The sequence below is a fragment of the Orbicella franksi genome, chromosome 3 (genome assembly GCF_964199315.1).
Source record: "Orbicella franksi chromosome 3, jaOrbFran1.1, whole genome shotgun sequence".
NCBI lineage: Eukaryota > Metazoa > Cnidaria > Anthozoa > Scleractinia > Merulinidae > Orbicella > Orbicella franksi.
Genome location: NC_138147.1, coordinates 31,071,434 through 31,093,930, shown reverse-complemented (window position 1 = coordinate 31,093,930; position 22,497 = coordinate 31,071,434). Strand labels below are relative to the sequence as shown.

The 22,497-nt window shown below is 38.7% G+C and overlaps 2 protein-coding genes and 2 long non-coding RNA genes across 4 annotated transcripts; all 4 read right to left on the bottom strand.

The window, feature by feature from the left end:
* LOC145481986 (histamine H2 receptor-like) lies at positions 1-5,969 on the bottom strand. The gene is made up of 2 exons (XM_081460570.1): positions 4,913-5,969; positions 1-3,075 (listed from the first exon to the last, which is right to left on the bottom strand). The coding sequence occupies exons 1-2, from the start codon at positions 5,594-5,596 to the stop codon at positions 2,989-2,991; spliced, it is 771 nt and encodes a 256-aa protein (XP_081316696.1). The 5' UTR covers positions 5,597-5,969; the 3' UTR covers positions 1-2,988.
* Positions 5,965-19,047, bottom strand: LOC145481979 (sushi, von Willebrand factor type A, EGF and pentraxin domain-containing protein 1-like). The gene is made up of 8 exons (XM_081460563.1): positions 18,347-19,047; positions 15,511-15,594; positions 14,564-14,614; positions 13,820-14,071; positions 9,070-9,312; positions 8,377-8,595; positions 7,905-8,116; positions 5,965-7,350 (listed from the first exon to the last, which is right to left on the bottom strand). Exons 2-8 carry the CDS (start codon positions 15,566-15,568, stop codon positions 7,297-7,299), a joined length of 1,089 nt encoding a protein of 362 aa, XP_081316689.1. The 5' UTR covers positions 15,569-15,594; positions 18,347-19,047; the 3' UTR covers positions 5,965-7,296.
* Positions 19,048-19,743: 696 nt separating this feature from the next.
* LOC145482007 (uncharacterized) lies at positions 19,744-21,137 on the bottom strand. The gene is made up of 2 exons (XR_014048708.1): positions 20,309-21,137; positions 19,744-20,062 (listed from the first exon to the last, which is right to left on the bottom strand). It is a non-coding gene; the product is annotated as an uncharacterized LOC145482007 (long non-coding RNA).
* A 503-nt stretch (positions 21,138-21,640) lies between these two features.
* On the bottom strand, positions 21,641-22,103 carry LOC145482008 (uncharacterized). Its single transcript, XR_014048709.1, has 2 exons — positions 21,955-22,103; positions 21,641-21,859 (listed from the first exon to the last, which is right to left on the bottom strand). It is a non-coding gene; the product is annotated as an uncharacterized LOC145482008 (long non-coding RNA).
* Between the last annotated feature and the right edge of the window lie 394 nt (positions 22,104-22,497).

Genomic DNA, 22,497 nt, shown 5'->3' with positions numbered 1-22,497 from the left:
TTTTTTTTTTTGCCCTCGGCTATGTAATTGTGCGATATTTTCTACACAATAACTTCAATTGCCGAGCATGATAACACTACACGTGGCTCCCACTGCCAGCGACATACTCAGACAAGTATTCCAGATCATCCGGGTTTTTATTCCTTAAGATCTGTTTTAGATTGATTAATCAAACGCTCCTTTACGCCCGGACAAGCATCTCGATGCAAGCTCAGCGTTTATTGCGATGGCTTTCATTGGGTAAACAAGACATTTACGTCTGCTCGCCGCGCTCAGCATCCATTCGTAGGTACTTTGGTATCTTTAAGTTCAGTTCGTAGATCTGAACTTGGCTCAGGGGAAGAAGCAGAGGAAGGTTCATGTTGTGTAATTCGTTCATCATTACGGGATTACTTGATTTATCGGCATTCCCCGGTTTTGTCCGCGCACGTTTTTTATCCTGCCCAAGTCTTTCTTCACGTGTGTTTAGACGTGATCCGATATGTGATGACCTTGTTTTGTTCCAGATTATTGGCGTCGGTGGATTCCGCCATCATTTGAAAGCATCGGGAATGACTCGAACGCACTATTTACTTTTCAAGCACTATTAATATCGTAATTTCATTTTAAAGCTTGTCTCATATTCCATCGGCCCTTTCTGGTTTATTTTCTATTTAATATCATCGACATGTCACTGAAACAGATTATGACGCCTTCCCTGGCCGCAAGACGAAGAACCCTAGTGAGAGTATATAAGGAATGCTAGAAAAACTTCGTACCATTTGTCTGCGGTACCTACAGTAGAAGTCTCGTGCGTCCCGTCATGCCACACATCCTAGTAACTCTGAAATGACACCCAGCAGAGTTTTTAAGTGGAACGTCTTAAACCTTAACAAGAATGCAACTCGAGAGCTTCAAAGAAATGTCGCAGTATCTGACCCGCTAAAATAACATATCAAAAGTGGTAGCAAATGACACGTGACATTGCTTCGTCGATGACGTAACGGGACATGCTTCCCTAAACGGGGAAGGGTTGCAAACCATAATCTATGGAATTCTCATTATCTAAACGGGACTTAGACAGTGTAAAATGTAAATGTGCCTTGTAAATTGGGGAACGATATTTATCTTTTTAGTTATTACACTGTTTAATAAGTCACCTGATCATTTTCTCTTTAATAACCTGTTTCTATTTAACATAAACACACATACAAGGCTAATTAATAAGTCGCATCCAGGTCGCGTCACAAGAGTCTCCGAAATGTAACTGAGGCCCCATCTACACTACGCCGGATGAATTTGAAAACGGAGTTTTCACTCTGAAAACGCATTAAATGTTTTCCGTTCACACTACGCCGGAAGAATTTGAATTTGTGTTCGACGAAAATTCGGGTAGGGAAGTATAATCGCATAGTTATCGTGACGCCATTGTTTTCGAAAAGCCGGCCGCCGGTCGTTTTAAATTCCTCCACTTGGTGAGAGTTTTCGAAAAGCTCCATGGACATTTTTCATGACGGATTAGTGTGGACGGTGTAGGCGTAACCGAAGAAATAGCCTGCGTAGCAAGCGTTTCTGTGGGGTTCGGGAGCAAAGAATTACTCGCCCCATTTTCTGCGCAGATGAAACACCGAGAATCCCGTTCCCCGGTCTTTCTTTACTTCCAAACCCCACGGAAACGCTTGCTACGCAGGCTACCGAAGAAATAAAGCTGCGTTTTCAATTTCCTCTCTCCGCGTTTTGTGGAGCGTGTGTACGTAATATGTGATTGCTACGCCACTAAAATGCGAGCAGTTCGATCCGCGGTCATTAAGTGTGTAGAAAGTTCTTACAAACCCAGCGAAATTAGCCATCTGTCAAGAGTAGGAGAGAAGAGAACGTAATTGTTTTATTCTTACCAAACTTCGTGATACAAAAGATCATACTTCATTATCGGAAAGTACACTTGTTATAAAAGTCGGTAAAAAGAGTTTTAACCAATAAGAGAGTTCAGCAAGTGAGTTCAGCAAGTGCGTCATAAATTTTGCTGATTTAATGTCATCCTCTGCAAAACAACAACGGGAAGTGGCCAAGTTCTACCTATTTTGGAGAACGTGAACCCGGACAAAGGCTAGTTTCGTTTACATTTCCTTTTGGAATTGTTCGCTCGCATTACATACCTGTATTTTAGTTTGAGCAGGTTTTTAGATCGACCTGTTGACAAGAGTACTTAACAGATCTTGATAATTGCGAAATTCGCGGTACAGACGTAAAATATAAATTCAATTTTTGATAGACGAGGCGTCCTCCATAATTGCTGCGTTCTTGGTGTCGCAGGCGTCATTGTTTAAGATTAACATCTATTCCCTGAGGCCCTCAGAAACCCGTTCACTTCTCGGAGCAGATAATTAAGTCTGCAGGCAAATATCTGTTTTTAATTAAAAACTGGGTCATCGGATAATGCCATTCAAGAGTTTCGTTTAGTTTATCATCATATATGGTATATGAGCAATTATACCATGCTCTACGCGTAATTATTGGGGGGCGTTTTTATATTTATTTTTCAGAGGTCCACACGTGCGTACGTGCGTGAACGGTTGCTACGCCACTGAAATACAAACCGGTTCGATCCTGACGTCATAACATTTGTGGAAAGTGCTTATCAACAGTCCTTTAATCCCATTCATCAAGTCCAGCGAATTCAGGGAATTCAGTGGCGAGTGCAATCGTTTGGAAAGGATAAAAACTGCGTGCAATACAGTGCAGAGCTTTCCGAACTCCTTGACGACAGTAATGGATTTAATTTCACAAACACTTACTGACAGCCATCGACCGAATGTGAAATATCTCTTGCACAGTGTACATTGTTAGGAATTTTGCTCTCTTAAACGTCTTGGAATAGATACTGATATGTATCTATATATTTTGGCGTCTTGGGCGAATCCGTTAATATGACTATTCGACGATGATTAATTCAGGATTAAATTAATGGTATCAATTTTCTTTTTAATTAGCAAGGAAACTCACCTTTTCTCAGCGATCGTTTTGACCTTTCGTAAACCAAGTAAAAGAATTGACACCTTCTCTTTGTTTGCAGACACTTGGTTTCCGATTGGCTTTCTGTGAGTCAAAAAAATTATAAGGAATTCTTAACGCTTGAATTTCGCAAGCCAAACAGGAACAGGTTTCACAGAGAAACTATATTTTCTCTGCCTTTCGCCTGGCGATAGGCTGAGGAATGGAGGACAGCAATACTACCGCAACCGTTGGTGTCGTAAATTCGTGCGGTGCGGTTAGCTAATGCTAATGCGTTGCCACGAGATACTATCAAGTCAGCCGTCTAACAACTTGGTCAAGGGTGGCAACGGCAAAGAGAACGTCAACAAACAAGCACGTGCGTCATAAATCATTTTGTAGTTTTCCCTGCTTAACAACAACAGGAAATGGCCGAGTTATACGTATTTTGGAAAACGTGAACCCACGCTAGGGCCAATTTTTCATATTACCTTTTGGAATTGATCGCTCGCATTGACCAAATTTTATCCGATGCTTGTGTCAAACTCAATTTTTTTTTGTATTACATATATCTTCTGTTTTCGTCTGAACTAAGTTAGCAGTATAAACACTTTTAAAGAGCAGGGATCTGAGTTAGCGTAGAATTCCCGAATGCCATCCCTTTGCTCTGCCTAAGCCCCCTTCTTTTCAGGTAATGACCAATATGGGATAACGTTGAGAAAACATGGATGACTTTGTACAAACGAGACCAAATTGATCATGAAACTTCATGAAAGTAAGAGTCAACAATGGACTTAAACAAATAATTTTTTTAAAGATGCAAGGCTTCTCAAAAACCAATTTTTCAAGCTTTTTTGGTTGGCCCAGACCTTTTCGTCGTGCCTTTAATTGTGGCATATGAGGATGAACGAATCGTGTGAATTTTATCTGATGTCAAAAACTATGTTTTCAACCTTTTTTGTTGGCCCAGACCTATTCGTCGTGCCATGGGCGCGCCATTTATTGTGGCATATGAGCATGAACGAAACGTGTGATTTACATCAGTAATAAATCATTAAATGTTTGACTGTTTACAAATGAACGCTTCTGAATTTATTTTTAAAATGAAGGCTGAGAGGGATAGACATCTGAAGCCCTGCCGGGTCAAACGACGTATAATATTCGAGGATAGTTAAATTCTCCCGGACCTGTTATCGACTATCACGCGCCGTCTGACTAGGGCTTTGAAAAGGTCAATGGATTTAATCCTTCTGTCGTCACATACCGTCTTATTTTTCAAACATCACAGTAGACTATCGGTACAGGATTGATATGACGTGTAAATAAGCGAAGGCATGAGCACTGGAATTGAAAATTCTTACTCGGACACATTCTTGTTCTGCTACTCCAGTCTAACGGTCGCTTGATATATATCAACCGAAATAAAGTGATAGTCAGTCAGCAGCGGTGTGCGATGTTGATTTGTCACGTATACCCCACGGGACAGTCATCATAGATTCAAACGTCCCGTGTACTACCCATTTTAACCCCCACCGGTTTACGGCCGCCATGGGTCTTTTGAGCCATGACCTTGCATAAGTTCTGCTTTTCCGTTTCTTCGACTGTCTACTTTATGTCTTCTATATCAATTAGCATCTTTCAAGGTTGTTTTAAGACCCTCAGCATTCACGGTTGATTATGATTGTGGTTCAAAACTGGCATGGACCTAATAGTCACTCCTGCACGCGCGACATTTCACGATCCTCCTAAAAATCCTTCGAAAGTTTTCCAATCTCCAGGGGTATGCAAATGGATTCACGGCTGCAGTGGTCATTACAAGAAGCCACTGAATGTCCCTTATCCAATGAATAAACACACAATCGCAATTTGTGCAGAGGTTGATGATGTAAACAAAAATACACGATGGGAGATAAAAAACTACAAACAACAATATTACAATCACCAGTGTTTTCGTCATTTTCTTCTCCCACATCATCAACTGTTTCATGATCAAGTTCTCTTCAGTATTGTCGTGCAAGTCGTCCCATTGTTGCATCTGGTGTTGCAAATACTTCAAAATCTTCGCGTTCGTAAAGATCAGCGTAGCGATGGTAACAGCTACAGTAGTGTTCGCAAAGATAAAGCGATGTATGTTGTACTCCACAAAGAAGTAGATCATCGAAAGGAGAATGGACCCAATCCACACGACAACGGAAACCAAGAAGGCCTTGACAGGGTTGAGCCTGGTTTGGTAACTCAGTGGGTGCATGATGGCGAGATAGCGCTCTAGCGCCAGGGCTGTTAGGCTGAGAAGTGACGCGGTGCACAAAATGAAGCGCACTACACGTAGTAGCGAGGTAAAGTCTCTAGACTGCCCCTGTTCAAGTCCCTCGAGGATGTGCCATATCGTAGACAAAGGCCCTAAAATGAGTCCAACGAGAAGGTCCGCAATGCTAAGATTCGCTACGAAGTAGTAAAACGGTTTCCGCAAGTCTTTGTAAGGATTCCAGATGACAGCAACAACCACAAGAGAGTTTCCAACAAACGCAATGATACTAAATAATATTGAAGATGAGGCCGTGAAAAAGGACAAATAAGTTGGAGGTGTAGCGTTTTGGCATGGATCTATCCCAAGTATTAAGGACATTTTCTGCTCACAGCCGCTGTACAGGTTTTCGTATGACCAGATTTTTGCGGGCAACCGAGAGGGACAGGCAATTCAAAACACTCATGTATTTAGCGAGAGTGTCGAATATTCTCTAAATGCAACCTTCTCTTCATTGTCACGAGTTATTTGAGCATCGATCACATGAAGTGTTTCGAAATTGGCGGTCACATTCTTGGATACGCCGGTGACGGGGAACATTCTCTTGGATGCAGTGTCGTCACGAGTTATTTGAACTTTGTTCACATGAAGTGTAGTTTCGAACATTCAAATTATTGGATACGTCGGTGAGGATGTTTGCCGCTTTGGTTATTTCTGTGGTGTTCGTTCGTTTAACATAAGCCATTGGTTTTTCTAATCTCTAATAAATTTCTCTCGTTATGAAAATGCTATTCCTCATTGTGATTTACAGTTAACTGTTAAAATTGATACAGCATGGCTAGACCATGAATAGACCCTCTTTCGCTTAGTTCGTCGCGAGTGACTCGGACGCGAAAGAAACCTCGAGGAAAAAAGATGGCCGCGCGATCGAAAACCTGGGGGACGAGAAGGCACTTTCCAAGCGGGAACCATATTATCTGCTGGCCTAGAAAATTTGATGGAATACTTGCCAAATCTTAATTATATTGTTTAACAACCATTGCTTCGTAGATGGGCACCCGGCTTGTTGAGTCCCAGTGCATGACACAGGCTCGGAACTGGGGCTGATCGGGGATTGGGCCGTTTGTCAGCTTACTCACTGTGAACAGAACGTTTTAAGGATGCTTTTTTTGACAACGAGCACCAAAGTAAATCAAAAAATAAATAAAAATAACTTTACTTACCCTCAGTCTCGGCATTTGTGGCACAACGGCTAAAGGGGCCAAGTAATAAAGCGACAGAAAGAGATGATTTAAATTAAACATTACGAGGTTAAAACCAAGCCCCAACTTATTGAAAAAGGTAGGGGAGGAGTTGAATTCAGGTCTACTGTGAAAATAATTCCAGCTAGTGAACAGAAAAGGAATTGAAATCGAGAATATGGATTTACTTTATAGAATGTTTGTTGATCTGATGTTGTTAATGATATAAAAATTGTTGTTTGCTTTACTTTCTCATAATTTTTTAGTTGGGACGATATAATGTGCTAGCTGAGTAAATCTGATGAAATGCCAAAACAATTTTATTTACTTCTTACTTACTCTCATGACCCAAATTAAGAAAAGCAGGTAGCTTAGTATTTCGCTGAACCTCTGTGATAAAAAGCGTTGTGGGTTCTTAGCTAAGCTCCTGAGATAACTTGACCGAATGCTCTCGTATGAGGCGGGTCATCACCGAAGAGGGGCCTATCTGACAAGTCTGTTCATTATTTTGATCTCCGAGGCTTGATCAAAATAAGAAAATTGTGTGGCATATGCATAGATTGACCATCAACACGGTAGTGATTGAAACTTAGACCGTATGTTGAATTCCAATCTTTATTTAAACACTACCCTGTAGACATAAATTGTGGTTCTGGTTTCCACACATGATATAATTATGCCGAAATAAACAATTAAATTCACTAAATAAAGCAATTAAATTTATATAGTACTGATTTTTTTCCTCAGTTCAAAGCAACTCAGCATAGCACTTGATCCGTTCACAGTAAACTGGGCGTGGCTAGAAAGTTTACGCCTCTCAAAGGTTACTTTCTCTCGATGTCAGTACTGTCCGGTTACACTCCCTGCAGAATGTTGTGCTGTTGTTTTCAAGATCTAGAAATTGGTTACAAGTCAAGATGTTAGTCAGCGAAGATGGTGGTGGGAATACTAGCGAGTAGTCCCACGGTCTAGCTAATATATCTGGCAATGGAAAAAAAAAAGGAAAAAAAATCAAAGTTTGATTTTAGAAATACACATAGACGGATTTTGAAAAAAGACCAATTTTCCCCTTGGGCATGTAGTGGACTATAAGGCGAGACTCCACATAAAGGGGGCACGGTTTCCGGTGTAAGGTATATAAAAGGGTAGGATTTCACGAGTTGAAGTACAGAGAAGGACCGCTTAGGGAAAATTTTATTTATTTTCTTGAGTAATTTTCTTATTTTCTTATTTGTAAAACATATATGTAGCTACATTACTTTCAGTACAGATTACTTTCATCACCAACAATACTTTTACTTTGCATGACTCACACTTATAAAGTAGTTTTGACTTAAAATGTCGAAAAATAGCTATTGGAAATAGCTAGAGTGACTCGGAGAACGGAGGGCGATGAAATAGCTCACGTTTTAGCAAAATTAAAAACGGTCAACTCATATCAAAACTACCTTCCTGACAAAATGCTTTTCCATTTTTTTGCTGTTCTTTCCGCAAGAAATCTTCACATTGGACGCAAGTAAACCCATGTCCCACCCAAAAACGCTTCTGAAACCTTGCACAAGGTTTTGTTTTGCCTGTGTTCGGAAAGAAGGATCGAAACAGTCGCCAGCAATGCTCTGCCAACTTTCGCTCTTTCGGAGAGAACCTGGTTTGACAACATCTGAAAGAAAGAAGGAAGAAACTAATGGAATACGAGTTGGAATTCTCGAATGAGTGTTTCCGCTGTTGCAGTTATGGACAATCTACGACGAAAAGTTTGTGAAGAAAAGCATTTGCTGGTATTGTTAGAACTGAACTAAGAAAAACTCAAAAAAATAAAATAAAAGACCATTAGTATGAGGGTTTGTGATGATTTAAGATGAACACGGCATTAGCTTTAAAACACTTTTATCGCGCTTTTATAACCACAGGGATACCCACCCGTACAGTTCGGCCAAGGCAATTCCTGTGACACACTTGGGCGGTGGTCCCAAACGTACCATTCACCAGTTGATTGACAAATGTACATATTGGCGGGAATTCTGCTGAAGTCCTTGTTCAGATTACACTGAGGAGTGCACGCAGTCCCGCCTAACATGTCCGAATGTGCGCAGGACATTAGTCCGTTCAGTGGCGGTTGATACGATGCACATATCGGACCTGAAATTTAAGAAAACTATTTTGGGGGGAACTAAAAAAAAAAGTCAAGAAAATAACAACTTTTAATGTACGCTTTGTGAGCTCCAATAGGCATGGGTTTTGAAGTCAAGATGGCTGGATATTGGCCAAGTTCTTTTTTTGCGTGTTTATGGACCAGGTCCACAAAAAAGAACGATCAAACCATTCAGTCCTGCCATCTTGACCTAACAAGCTTGGTCACTAAAGGGTTTATTATATGGAAAATGAACATTATTTCCTTGCGGGACACAGTGGGTAATCCCGAGCGGGCGCCATTTTGCTCACTCGGGTAGCCAATCACAGCGCCGGATTCGGTTCATCTTGCCGGCATCGCGGAGCTAGCAATATAATTATAAATAATCGATGGGTCCACGTCCTCACTGTTTAAATTGGTGCAAGAGTCTTCCATATAAATCATTCTATGAAATCGTGAGAGAAATAGGTGTCGTAACGAACCTGAAACAACAATGGCAAAAGTACAAAAAGCTTTATTTCCCGATCGGTCTGCGGCCTCGTATTTAACTTGATATCGACCCACTCTGAAGCCCGAGCCTGTGACAGACTCTGTAAACAAAGCGACAGTTTCTCCAGAGTTATCCTCGTAGATTGGCAGAGGCCAGTCAACTTTGACAGTGTCTCCAGCGCTGGTTTTCTTTACGTGTATGTCCTTGGGGCAAGTGAGTTTGGGGGGTTCGTCATCTAAAAAAAAATAAAAATGAAATATAGCAATGTTTTATTTCTATTATGTTTACGGTTGTCTTCTGCTTAACGCACACTGCCGCAGAAGCATACTCGAGTTTATTTCGCCAGTCAAACCACGCTTTAAATGTGCACTAAACCAACATTAAGTTAACTTACCGCAGTTTCGTTTTGTTATTCACCAAGCCCAGAGCATTACAGTACATTTTATCACAGAAGGCAGTACCGCATTTAGTTTAACATGGTGGTAAACACCACAAAAGCCAGTAGTTACTCTAGTTACCACTCACATATCTTTTTAGTCTTTTCCATAACCATGTGTAACAAATATTTCGCTTTCTATATTTATAATAGTAATGTAAAATTAGTAAATAGTGCAAAATAAAGACGTTGAAGTAGTGGACAACTTATATTGCATCCTTTGACAAAGGAACCTAAGGGAAGATTTGTTACCACGAGGGTCTGGATTTTGATTCCGAAACCTCATTAATCAGGTAAATTTTCAGCGATTATATTTTTCTACTGTCGGTTAAAATTCCAACCCATTTCTCAGCTCTCAGTAAATTTTGCAGATCTCAGAACTCAGCTACCACCTAAAAGTGTTTCATTTCTCAGCTGAGAGTTAAACGAACTACGTCACGGTTCGCGCATCTTGAAAAGCGTAGCCTTCACGTTCGACGTTAGTTATCTCTGTTAATATTCTTCTTGGTCCTTTATGGTTTATTATTATCTCTTTGATGTTTATCTATCTTAGTAAACTACTGTTTCAGGTTCTCTTCAGTTTAAATGCTATTTTGTACGAATCCAAAATAACTCAAAATACCTTGGCTGAGCATCTTTAAGAGTCCCTGTCCATAAATATGGAAAATAACTCGGCAAGGGTCGAAAATTCGATTTCGCTCATATTTTCATGGTAGATAGGTTAGGGCATGACAAAAACTACAGGATAGTTTTTTTGGCAAAATATCCTTTCATTTCAAAGAAATATGCAAATTACCAAATTCCGTTAAAATCGTCATTTGACGCACCATTTTATTAAACAAGTTTGAGAGCCTCGCATGCAAAACCACATCATTCTTCCGTCTTTAAAACACTCAAATATTTTTGTGCAATGTTTAAATGTGTACTGGGTTGATTTTAGGAAATGTTGCGGTTTTTGTTGGTTGCGAAATAATTAAATTTCGAAGATATGTATTTCATTCACTTAAAAGTACTTCGTAAAAATAATTTATTTTCACCATGTGCGAAACCTTCAAATGGATTAAGCTTCTGGTGGTTGAATCGCAGAAGGATGGTCTACAGATTCCTGTAAAAATTTCTTTGGTCAAATGATTGTGAGCGACGCGAGAGCTTTTCAAAGTACGTTAAAAATGCAGATATTTGACCGTCCGTCGTCAAATTTCAGTTTACGGGTTAGACATACATTTTAGCACGCGCCACATGTCTTGAGCTATATTAAGTTGAAATAGACACAGAACTGATAATTTCGAAATGTTCTAACCTTATTTGCGGTAAAAGGCAGGTCCAAAAACCGATTTGACGTGTTTCCGTCACCATTCGTCGCACATAAAGCAGAAGGTTGCTTTTGTTTACACTACGTCCGATGTACATCGCCAACTGTCAACTTATTTAATGGTCGAGTACCATGAATCTATGACCCTCTTTCGACACATATGATCACCACTGTATCTAAGTCAAAAACGGCTAAGTGATTTGTAGACAGTTGCTTGCTTTGCACTCCACCAAAACATTACGTTTGATCATCGTTTGATCTATTGCTACTTGAATCATTTGCCCAAAGAAATTTTTACAGGAATCTGTAGACCATCCTTCTGCGATTCAACCACCAGAAGCTTAATCCATTGGAAGGTTTCGCACATGGTGAAAATCAATTATTTTTACGAAGTACTTTTAAGTGAATGAAATACAAGTCTTCGAAATTTAATTATTTTGCACCCAACTAAAACCGCAACATTCCCTAAAATCAACCCAGTACACAATTAAACATTGCACAAAAATATTTGAGTGTTTTAAAGACGGAAGAATGATGTGGTTTTGCATGCGAAGCTCTCAAACTTGTTTAATGAAATGGTGCGTCAAATGACGATTTTAACGGAATTTGGTAATTTGCATATTTCTTTGAAATAAAAGGATATTTTGCCAAAAAAGCTATCCAGTAGTTTTTGTCATACCCTAGCCTATCTACCATAGGAATATGAGCGAAATCGAATTTTCGACCCTTGCCGCGAAATTAAGAATTTGTCTGATTTTTACAGGCAGGCACTCTTAAGTTCTGACCAATCCTCAGCTATCAGTTAAATCCCTTGTCAAGTGGCTCAACACGTAAACGAGCTCTGTTGTGCCAATGGCCCATTCCCTATAGGGGTCTGCATACGAGCCAAGTGGCCCGTCAGGCCAGAGCTTATTCCAGTTTCTGTAGCATGAATCGACAAGAAGTATTTCTACACCCCCCTATGCTGGATGGGATGCTAGTCCATCGCAAGGTTACACCCAGCATTAAATTCGCCGGTACCCATTTGTACACCTGGGCGAAATGAGGCACCGTGAGAGTAAATTGTCTTGCCTTCTATGGGATGTGCCTGCAGGGAATCATGGTAGCTGTTTTCATCATCTGAGACCGGATATTTTTTTGATGAATGCAACTACCATGATTCCCTGCAGGCACATCTCATAGAGCATCACCTCATGGCCATTCAGACCTCGAGTAATAAACAATGTGCATGTATTCCTACCAGGAGCCATAATCGGGGACGGAGACCGTAAGCGCGCGCCATTTCTAGTATTAGGGTTGTCCCCATGATATGGGACAATAATTCTATTTTTAGAACAAATTGTGCCATCGCCTGCGGCACACGCGCGTACATGCTGCGAGGATTTTTGCGGATGTCGCGCGGAGGAAATGGCGTCCGAAATTCCCGAAAATTTTCATGTTTTTGGCCCACAACTCAACGTGTTCACGTCTGTTGGAATTTTGCTTAAGTATTTTCGTCGTAAGCTGCTCCAGTTTGAGTGAAGTAAGACAGTGTCGAATTTAGGTATGTTCCGCTGTAAGCTTATATATATCGCTGACCAAGTTGTGTTCCGACGGATGCTTCTTTTACATGAGTTGTACATTACTCCACTTTAAATTTCACATATGTTGAAGATTAACAGCTTTTCCATTACACAGCAAAAAACTAGCTGGATATATTTAGGTATAGGAGAGCTTCAGGGCTTCATAGTTTCCTAGCTCCTCTTGCCACACACTTGCGAGGAATTTGTCAGTCTATCGCGACCGAAAAGTAAAACAAAATAATTGCTAGTTTGAGTTTCGCTTGAATTTTAAGCAACGCTTGATGTTTCATTCAAGGCCCAATAACTTTACGTCCGTAGATACTGCTCAGTTTTATTCGTGTAAAAATCCAGTAAATTCTCTGTTGTCAATGAATGAGAGCGCCCGCCGATGCGTGTTTTCAGTACAGTCAGTAAACATGACAAATTGTACTTCCGCCGCTCTTTCGTGTGAAAGCGTACATCGAACTCAAACAATAACTCTATAGTTTTTAAATATGTTTAAGATTGATAAATGTTTGAGAACATATTAAAAGCTAAGCTGGAAATATGTGAATAAAGCAGAAATAATCAGCAAAGTTACGATGACGCTTTCTTTAATCAACTTGGAATAACGATTTCGAGTTTGTTGATCGAGCTATCAGAACTCCTTGTCTATTTTCATTTTCGCAGTGTAAAACTTCACTATGCTTATGTTGAAGAAACACACATGATGTTAGTAGCCTTTTTGGCGTTCGTGAAATTTGTTACAGCATCTCAGCATGCACAAAAGATAACGAAAGAAATCTTTGTCAAGATTTGTTGACAATTCAAACACCGACTCGGACTTGAAGTGCACGAGCTGCACTATGCAAATGAGCTAATTGTACGCGTCAGACTTTCCTTTCAAAAACTTTTGCAAACTCACCAAACAAGCAGAAACAATAAGAAACCGTCAGAACAGGTTTTGGTTATGATGAACCATTGTCTGAGAAACTCACAAATTAACTCGATACCAGAGTGTAGAGTTTTCTTGCTATATTCTTGAGTCAGAACAAACGCAAAAACATACGCGTAAGCTTACAACTAGCGCGAGCAGATCTTAGTATTCATTCCCAGCGCGAGATTGAAGTCTTGTTTTCGACCCTGAAAAAACCACCTTTTTCGTTAGCTCAGAGCATAAAACTACATATAAGCGCCCTGGTTCGTATTCCCTGCCTTATTCCCTGCCATCGCTGTGAAAAATACGCAAAAGAATCTCTCAACTCTCACCATTTGATCACACAACGTGACAACATCCACGCGAGAGCCCCCGACACGTGCGTGAATCCGCGCGGATATATGACGTCAGGATGGCGCAATTTGTTCTAAAAATAGAAAAATTGTCCCATATCATAGGTGCGCGCGAATCCCGAGACTTACGGTCTCCGTCCCCGATTATGGCTCCTGTTCCTACCAATAATAGTGACTGTAAAAACGCATGATTGTGAATTTCCACTCCTGTCCGTGGCCGTGTAGATTATGCGTGATGTGCCGATCGGAAACTCGTAAGGAGAGATGGTATCTCTCGGGAAGCTGGTAATTAATGGTGGGTAAGCCGAGTTATCTCTTGCCATTGGCCATCTCCATTGCACTTTCCTAGTTGGCTTGCTGGTGTCTGTGCTGGCCAGCACATCATCAGGACATTCTATGTTCGGTGGCTGGTTATCTTGGCAAAGAGGACATGGGATAGCTTATTAGAGAAAACCTCCCTTAGTAGCCGTAGCTATGATCCTGATTATGGACGTCTCTTAGGCAGCAATCGCTTTTTTTTCAACAAAATGAAGAGAGCTAGCTTCACTAAATATATCAATATAAAAAGTAAAACGAGATCTGTTTGAGTACTGATAAACGAGGCCAAAATAAGCTGCATGGGAGATGACAGAAATAGTTTGAAAATAGTTTATTTTTTTACTGGTAACCTTAATGGTAAACAGATCCTATCGGAGAAAAAGTTAGGTCGCAATATTTAAACTGCAGTGGTGACGTTTTATAGTTTTTGACCTTTAAATGGATTTCCATTTCTAGGAATTGTTAATACAGGGCAGCTGATGCAAAACTTATGCCTCACATGCATAACTGAGGTAGATGAAGTGGTGCTACCTGTACTTTCATTCAACTGTTTTGGAATCTCACAACTGTACGTCGAAAAGCACCTTACCCTGATAATCCTCTAGGCCAAATCCTGTCCGCTCTTGATTAGTAACCAAAACTGAAAACAAAAATTAAAGAGAGTTTAACAAAAAGAGGCGTGTTTATAGGCGCGTGATGGTTAGTGCAAAGTTCTCTGTTGTATTTAAAACTGAAGGGAGATTATGGGAAATAGCTCCAGTTAAATCCCACAAACACCTTATTAAATTCAGCTAGAACGTTACATGAACTCTTTCCCTCACCTTGCTGATGATCTTTCCTTATCTTTTACTAACTTACAACAGAAAAATAGCGACCAATTTCCGTTAGAGAAAGCTACAAACCCAGATCCTAGTTCATAAGTACTAAAGTAATGCAACACAACAACAGTAAGAATCAATGCACTCGGTAATATCTATCTCGCTGTAATTTAAAAGCTAGTAAATAATTATTGCAGGCATACTGAATGAGAAAGAGAAAGCTCATTTACTGTGCTATATTTCTAAAATAGTTTTGGTTAGGATATTTCATGGCGTTAAAATATCAGCAGTTGATCTAACCAAGACAAGCTGGATTACTGACTTCAGAGAAGATTCGAAGAACAATTTTTTTTAAAATAATAATAATAATAATAATAATAATAATGACAAGAACAAAACAGTAATGATAATAATAATAATAATAATAATAATAATGATAATAACAAACGAATTTTTAAACAGGATTAACCCATCAGTATTTGAAAGTTCTGTTGTCATAGGGGTCCTGTAAGACTTTTTAATTGTTATCTGAGTCCTTGAAAACAACACTCAGCATTTTCACGGCTTGAAGTTAAAACTGGCCCACAATACATACAAATCGCTTTGTTTTTTAAAAATAAATATCTTATCTCCAGCTGTAGAAGGTATGTTTAGACATCATTTCTAGAAGACACTTGTAAGAGGTATATACGTACATTTAAAAGTACTTTTCTGTTACCTTTTTCCATCGTGCAGATAGTGAAAAGAAGTACGCCAAAGTGTGAAGTAATCCACATCGTGTGATTATGACAACCAGGCAAACCTAAATGCATAAGTTCAGAATTGAAAGATAGATCTGGACGTAATATGTAAAACACGAAAGACCGTGTTTGACTACATTTCCGAACACCGAGAAGAGAGTTGAAAATAAGGCGCGCAGCGGAGTATTTTTGACGAACTTTGAAGTGTTTGGAAATGTGGTCAAACACTGTCTTGAGTGTTTGAAGCTAAACCTAAGGAGAAAATTGCGAATTAACATCGTAAAAATCTATGCTAACTCAGATATCCAAACACCGTCACGATCCTGATTTCCTTTGTTCAAACTTGATGGATTATCAACGAGTTTGAGAAAAACGTCTTCAACACTGATGTACCCACTGGCTGATTGTTGCCTGTTTAATATCGAAGAATTCACATCATTAAATGCTTTCCTGAGGCACTAGAAAGGATGTTAAGCCACAACACCTGAAATTTTTATACTTTATATTGTTTTTAGTGGTCATCATTACGTGCTCACAGTATAGTATGGGCTTACAACTCCATTAACCATTTCCCTGGTAACGATTCTGTTTCAGTTGCGAATCAGTTAGGGAGGGAGACACACGGACGGATTTGAAAACGCAGCTTTATTTCTACGGTTCGGCCTACCGCCCACACTAATCCGACAAGAAAACAGGGTTTTTCGAAAACTCTCCTCAAACCGGAGGAATTTGAAAATGCTGGCTGTGCGTTTTACTGTGGACAGAGCACATTTTGAAAACGGAGCTTTCCGAAAACGATGACATCATGATAGTAATGTGATTTCCCTCTAGAGGTTTACTCAAACGCAAACGAGCGGTGATTGTTGCGTTTTCAAATCACTCCTCCGGCGTAGTGTGGACGTTGCGTAAGGCTAGGATTCTAGGTCGTGCATGTCCACTGTCATGATACGTTTTCATATCTTTTAAATTATTTTGACGCCTATTTCATTTCCCAAATTAAATCCATTTTCCTTGGAATCGTTGATTTGTATGACGTTCGTAGTATTTTCTATTTATACCGAGATTTATTCCCTGCACCCTGAATATAACTTAAAACCGCCGAGTAATATACTCTTATTTTGATCGTTTTTAATCATTTATTAGGCCTTCAATGTTTTCAATGAAGATCTTTTAACAAGAACATATCTTGTTAGGAATGTTATCAGGAGAATCTTCAGTGACAGGTTAATTTAAAATTCATTTCCGACTTAATGTACAGAATATTACACAATGGTTCCATGTTTCCTGTTAAATGTTGACATTTTGAAAAGCATTACGTGGTATTTTAAAAATTGATGATTACAAAACGACTTCTTTTTGCGTTGCACTTTATATGTATGTTAAAATTGAGTTTAATTTTGACAAATGCAGGAAGGTTATCGTTGAAAAGTTAACGGCTCATTTTTGGGCAGTTTTATATTATGATCATTAAATATATCTTCCCGCTATTTAGCACTGAACGTGAAAATCTTTGAAAAGTAAGATTTATTTTTGAAAACTCTTAAGTGGGGAGACAAGGAAAAAACACGGGGAAAACAAATGTAAAGTTCTGGGGAACTAACAGAAGTAGAAACTCGTGGTAATATGATTATAAATGATTCAGTTTGCACAAGCGGTTTTTTTTTTTTTTTTTTGCATTGATCTTAATAAGTTCTAAAACAAGTCAACGTGAAATACAATGAGAGCGGAAAGAAAAGACTTTAACGATAGCACAACTTAATTGGAGTACTCTGAGGGTAATGGAAGCTCAACAAATTAAAGTTAAAACCGTCGAAAGCAATCGAACTAGGAAACATGCGATAATCTTTACTTTAACTTCTGACGAAAATTCAAAAGAAAAAAGTTTGATTAACACTTAAAGATCTTAAAATGTGATGGCTCAGAAAGCCAATGTTGCAAATGCAAAAGGACGGATATTTGGAGAACTGAATTGCTTGGACAAATTACATAAGACAAATTGGTTGACATAAATTTCTGCTTGGTCGGTGAAGCAAAGGATGGCTTTTATGAAGTGACTTAGTGATGAACGCGGATAAACAGAAAATGAGTGAAATAAGATGAATCCTCTTGTAACAGGATTCAACGTATGTTATTGCATACCAAGAGGAACTATCTCGTCAAACGTGAGACATGAAATGCCATCTTTGAGACTAGATGTCGCACCAAATGACTTTAGGACATAAGTTATAAATTCGATGTTTATGTGCAGAAGTTGTGAAAGATTGAAAAATATAGTTGCGGCCTAACCAGAATGGGAAATAAAAATGGAAAATTCTAAATATGCCAAACTTTCGTTTGTCGGAGTCTGACAAACAAATGGTAAAATATTGTTCCGGATGCCTTTTTTTGTGATTCATTTCCCCCTTTAGTCGAATTACTGCCTGAATTGTGAAATCAAAAGACATAATGAAAAATCGTACTGTTCTGCATTTCCTGAAGACCTGGTGAATTTCAACTTAAATTTATATTTTGTCTTCAGAAAATGTAATTTTCGTTTTTGAAAACAATTTGCATCTTTTGTGGTTTGTGGTTTCTTGAGTAATCTTAGTAATCCTTAAGTTCACTCAATAAGTCACAGAATTTGGTTTTAACTGCAACTAAGCTTATTGTTAACCAGCCAGACCCTTTGCTTTCACGAAAGCAATATCAACTTTTTTGAGTGGGTTTTAGGGCCAAACTCACGTAATGAAGCAAACTCAACAGACGATAGAAGATCGAGAGCCACCACACCACCCTAAAAGAGACATTGTTAAACCTCATTAAAACAGCACTTACAAGACTGGAAACTTCCGTTCACTTTGCTTCTTTGGCGAAGTTGTACCCTTCTTTTACAAGCGCTGCGCTGATATTAAACCTCCTTACAAGTTGAAACTCTGTGGAGATTTTGGGTGAGTCTTGCTTCACTCTCTTTTAAAGCGCCCTAATTATGTGTTGATATCATATGAAACCGACAGGAAAAAACAGGAAAAGAGTTGTTTAACAACCCGGGATCTGATTAAACAGATTTTCTGACACCAGCAAACTAGAAAACAACTAATTCCAAGCTGTGTATATCGCATCGTATTTTTACTACCATTGCTGTCTTAGGAAAAAGCTGCGCATTACCCTTGATATTTCCTTCAAATTCGCTTCCAAAAGAATTAAACAATTATCATTGAACATTGTAAAACCAAATGATATCATCAAGACTTCATTATTTTGAGATAATTATGCGTATATCACGATGAGGAGTTAATTGGCTAGGTCCCAGGTCCTTCACTTGCAAGGGATGGCCAGGTTTGGGTGAAGGGCTTTCAACATGACATATGGAAATGGTTCATAATAGAAAAATAATTAATTATGCATGAAATTCGACTAGTATGAAGATATCAACGTTCTACTCAGGGAACATCTTAAGTCATAATTCCCGTCTGATGGAGACGATAGACTTGACAAGTTTTTATACAATCTGTCGAACTTATTTTACAGCCGCGCATCCAGAAAAATATCCTCCTGTTGCGGGCCGCCGCAAATTTCCCTCAATCAAAGAAATTACATTACTGATGGTACGACTACAATTTTATAAGTTTCTCATTTGTAATCCACCCAATCTTCACCAATCTTATCCAACAACCTTAAAACTATCTCTACTGTTTGTTATTCGCTCTGTGTTTTAATATCGATTTTATCTAATACATTGTATGCGACCTTCTGTTCGATTGGCTAATGCAGAGTTGGACGTTTCGGTTTGGGCCTAATTTGACAAAATTCTTGTAATTTTGATGTTTTCACGGAATAAATAATTTTTTAAAAACTTCTACTTGTCCTGTAGACGACGTTACAAGGCAAATAGAATGAAGATTTTAAGGGCGGCTCTGGACACCTGCATCTTAACAACGCAATGAGAATATTTTAAGATCAAATTACATCATGTGCAGAAGTCACTCTCATGAAATACTAAGGGTGTTGCTGGATGAAATTAAAAACTAAATATTTTTGATAATTAATTCATTTTCTCCCCGGTTTTCGAATTTCTTGATGCCATACTTCGTTTGTACTTGGTTGAGGTCTTTGCCTCCAAATTACACTACGTTTTTGAGACATAAATGTTTTTGTTTGTTTCTCAGTATGTTTGTCTTATTATTACTAATCTGTGGGAAGTTTCAGTGGAGTGAGATTGAGCTAGCTTTTAACACAAATACAACGAGAATTTTACACTACGAAACTTTTATTCATCAAAGAAATTTTAATCGTTTTACATGCATACGACAGTTAGTGTCTTCTTCTCTTAATCTTAACTTGAAGTTTACATTTTTGTTTCAGTTTATTACAAGCATCGCCTCTCTGACTGTTAGTTAACTCGAGTTATTCTTCTTCATTCACAGGTTCTTCAAAGTTTTTCTTTTTGTAGTTCAGCAGAATATCTGCCAACCTCATCCTGTTTCTGCTTCGTCGGAAATTCTGCAATTCCAGGTCACTGTTATCAACAGGGGCCGAGTCATCTGCCTGTCGCTGGTAACGAAAAGAAATTTTTTCATTTAGAGCTGATATTTCTGACTGTACACCAGTTATGAACTGAATTTATGAAACTGAATTCTCACACAGATGATAGGACTGTCAGAGTGTTTACTGCGAATTTAATGTTTAAAAAAGATGAACGCAACAACATTATCAAAAACTCAGGAAATGCAGTAACAATTTATTTATGCTCAGCTCACCCCTTGTTCGCGATCAACGGAAACAAACTTGTTTTCTCACCTTGCTTCCAGGTGTACAAGGAACTAATACGCAGCTGAATTTCTGAGCATTGCAATTCCCAGAGAAGTTAACCACCATCGTCAATGACAGAAATACGAGAAATATCTTGAAGGCCATAACTGACTGACAAGCCACAAGGCAAAATGTGTACTTATTTGCCTCTATACTGCTTGGTCTGCACGATTCACCCCAAGTGCGATGTAATCGTGAATGATTCTTTTATAAAGGATAACGACACAAAAAGCTGACATAAAGATCTGTCCGCCTGGCGCCTGTGTTGACATTTTGTCGTTCAGGAACTTTTAAAACTTGCTGGAATTGTATACCACGTTTAATGATACATAATTGAGGCCATGTTCTTGTGTACACAAGACAGCTAACTTATTAGAATGTGACAGATTCATCAGGTCTGATGGACCGCTATCAGCACCCGCCCGCCAAGAGTTTTTTTCGGTCACTTTAGTCTTGTCAATGAAATGTTTGAAATTTTAATGTTCTTTACGGGCTTGGCTTTCTTCCTGAATTATTTTTGCAGAAGAAATCAAAACAAACATCCCTCGAATTAAAAGTCGAGGATCGTACTCATGACAATTATGTGGTCCGTAGATGCTGTAAATACACATACGATTAAGAATAATCTTGAGAATTACCGAAGATGAATGTTTAATTCCAATGTCAAGGGATTGTCGTGGAGAATTATTGAATCTAAGCACTTTCTCGAGACTATGCTTTCTTACTAACTTGATCCTCCCCGCCCTCTGTGGGGCATGAGGCAAAAGACTGCTATACTACTATACTATACTACAAATCGTTTTAATGCACTTTGTGCAATTTTTAGGGGAGCTTTGTCACGATATTAGAAATTGTTTTTCTGATAATTCAAAATTACTTTCAAATTAAAGGATACCTAACAATTATAGCTTTTTAGAGTTATGAAGGACACGAATTTATGCAAAATAATATAAAGCATTAAATTTTTCGAAAATACACAAGGCTTGTTGCCAGCAAGAGAAGAAGACTTGTTAGTTTACAGTTAGATAAACTTGAAAAATTCTGCAGCTTTTATTCTTTTGTTTTATATTGTTGTTCGTAAATTACATTCTTTAACTTCTTAATCTCTTGGGAAACGATCTTTGAACCTTGCAAAGTTCTTTTTTGTTTTAACGTATGTTAAAATTGATTTGGGCTTCTGAAATAAGCTTTTGGGCCGGAATTTCTTAATTGGAATATTGGGAGATTTACGCTAAAAGAACAAATATATTTAAAATTTTGTTAAGCGGTTTTTCATTCGTTATAAACAAACTGGCGATATAAATTTTAACTATTTGCGCTTTAAAGTATTGTTTACATCGTCTACAGTCTACATCGCTGTGCCTTCTGAATTTTTGGAAGCATTTTAATGACAGGCTCGTCTCATTCTTCATCCATGAGGTCTTTAAAGTTTTCCTTTTTGTAGTTTGGCAAAATATTTTCCAAATTCATCCTCTTGGTTTGTCTTAAATCCTTCTGTTCTAAGCCTTTTCCAAATGGGGCCGATTCATCCTCAGTCAGCTGATGGTAAAAAGAATATTCCTCGTTTAGCATAAATGTCTCTATTAGGAGTTCTCATGAGTGTCATGGGTCACATGATTCTTCGTTTTTCTCACCTGGTCTTTTTTACAAGGTCTGAGTATACATTCAAACCTCTGACATTTGCAGCGACCACAAAAGCCAATCACAACCATTACTGCAAAAGCAAGGATGTGTATGAGAAAAATCTTATGCGCCATCTTGAGTGTCGACTTATCTACTCGCAGAAGGTTTGCTTTATATTTCGCTCGTTCCTCGCAGCTTTAAAGTGCTGTTTGATATATATTGTAGCAGGGAGAGTCTTTTATTAAGGCAGCCTTCAGGAAAGCTGATATATTTCACAGTGGTATGTCAATTGGGATAAGTTCATTTCAATCAATATTCTGCGGGAGTGAATTGTTGTTGCAACATGTTGAAATTCAAGACCGATCGAATGATTCTGCAAGTAGCAGAGAACCAAATAGCAGATTGAAGATTTTGCATGTAGGATAGAGGAAAGAAAATTTATATGGCAGTCTTTCAGGCAGTTAATAGATTATCATGTCACACCTACTAAGAACAAAAAAGAAATAAAATTGGAGTGCCTTTCTTTATTATAGGAGCATTGATTAAAATCATAC

Coding starts and splice junctions, on each gene's coding strand:
- LOC145481986 (XM_081460570.1), bottom strand. CDS start 5,596: ATGTCCTTAATACTTGGGATAGATCCATGCCAAAACGCTACACCTCCA. Junction 3,076..4,912: donor AGAAAATGACGAAAACACTG/GTGATTGTAATA, acceptor TTTGACTCACAG/AAAGCCAATCGGAAACCAAG.
- LOC145481979 (XM_081460563.1), bottom strand. CDS start 15,568: ATGTGGATTACTTCACACTTTGGCGTACTTCTTTTCACTATCTGCACG. Junction 14,615..15,510: donor TATCTGCACGATGGAAAAAG/GTAACAGAAAAG, acceptor TTTTGTTTTCAG/TTTTGGTTACTAATCAAGAG. Junction 8,596..9,069: donor TTTTGCCATTGTTGTTTCAG/GTTCGTTACGAC, acceptor CTTAAATTTCAG/GTCCGATATGTGCATCGTAT.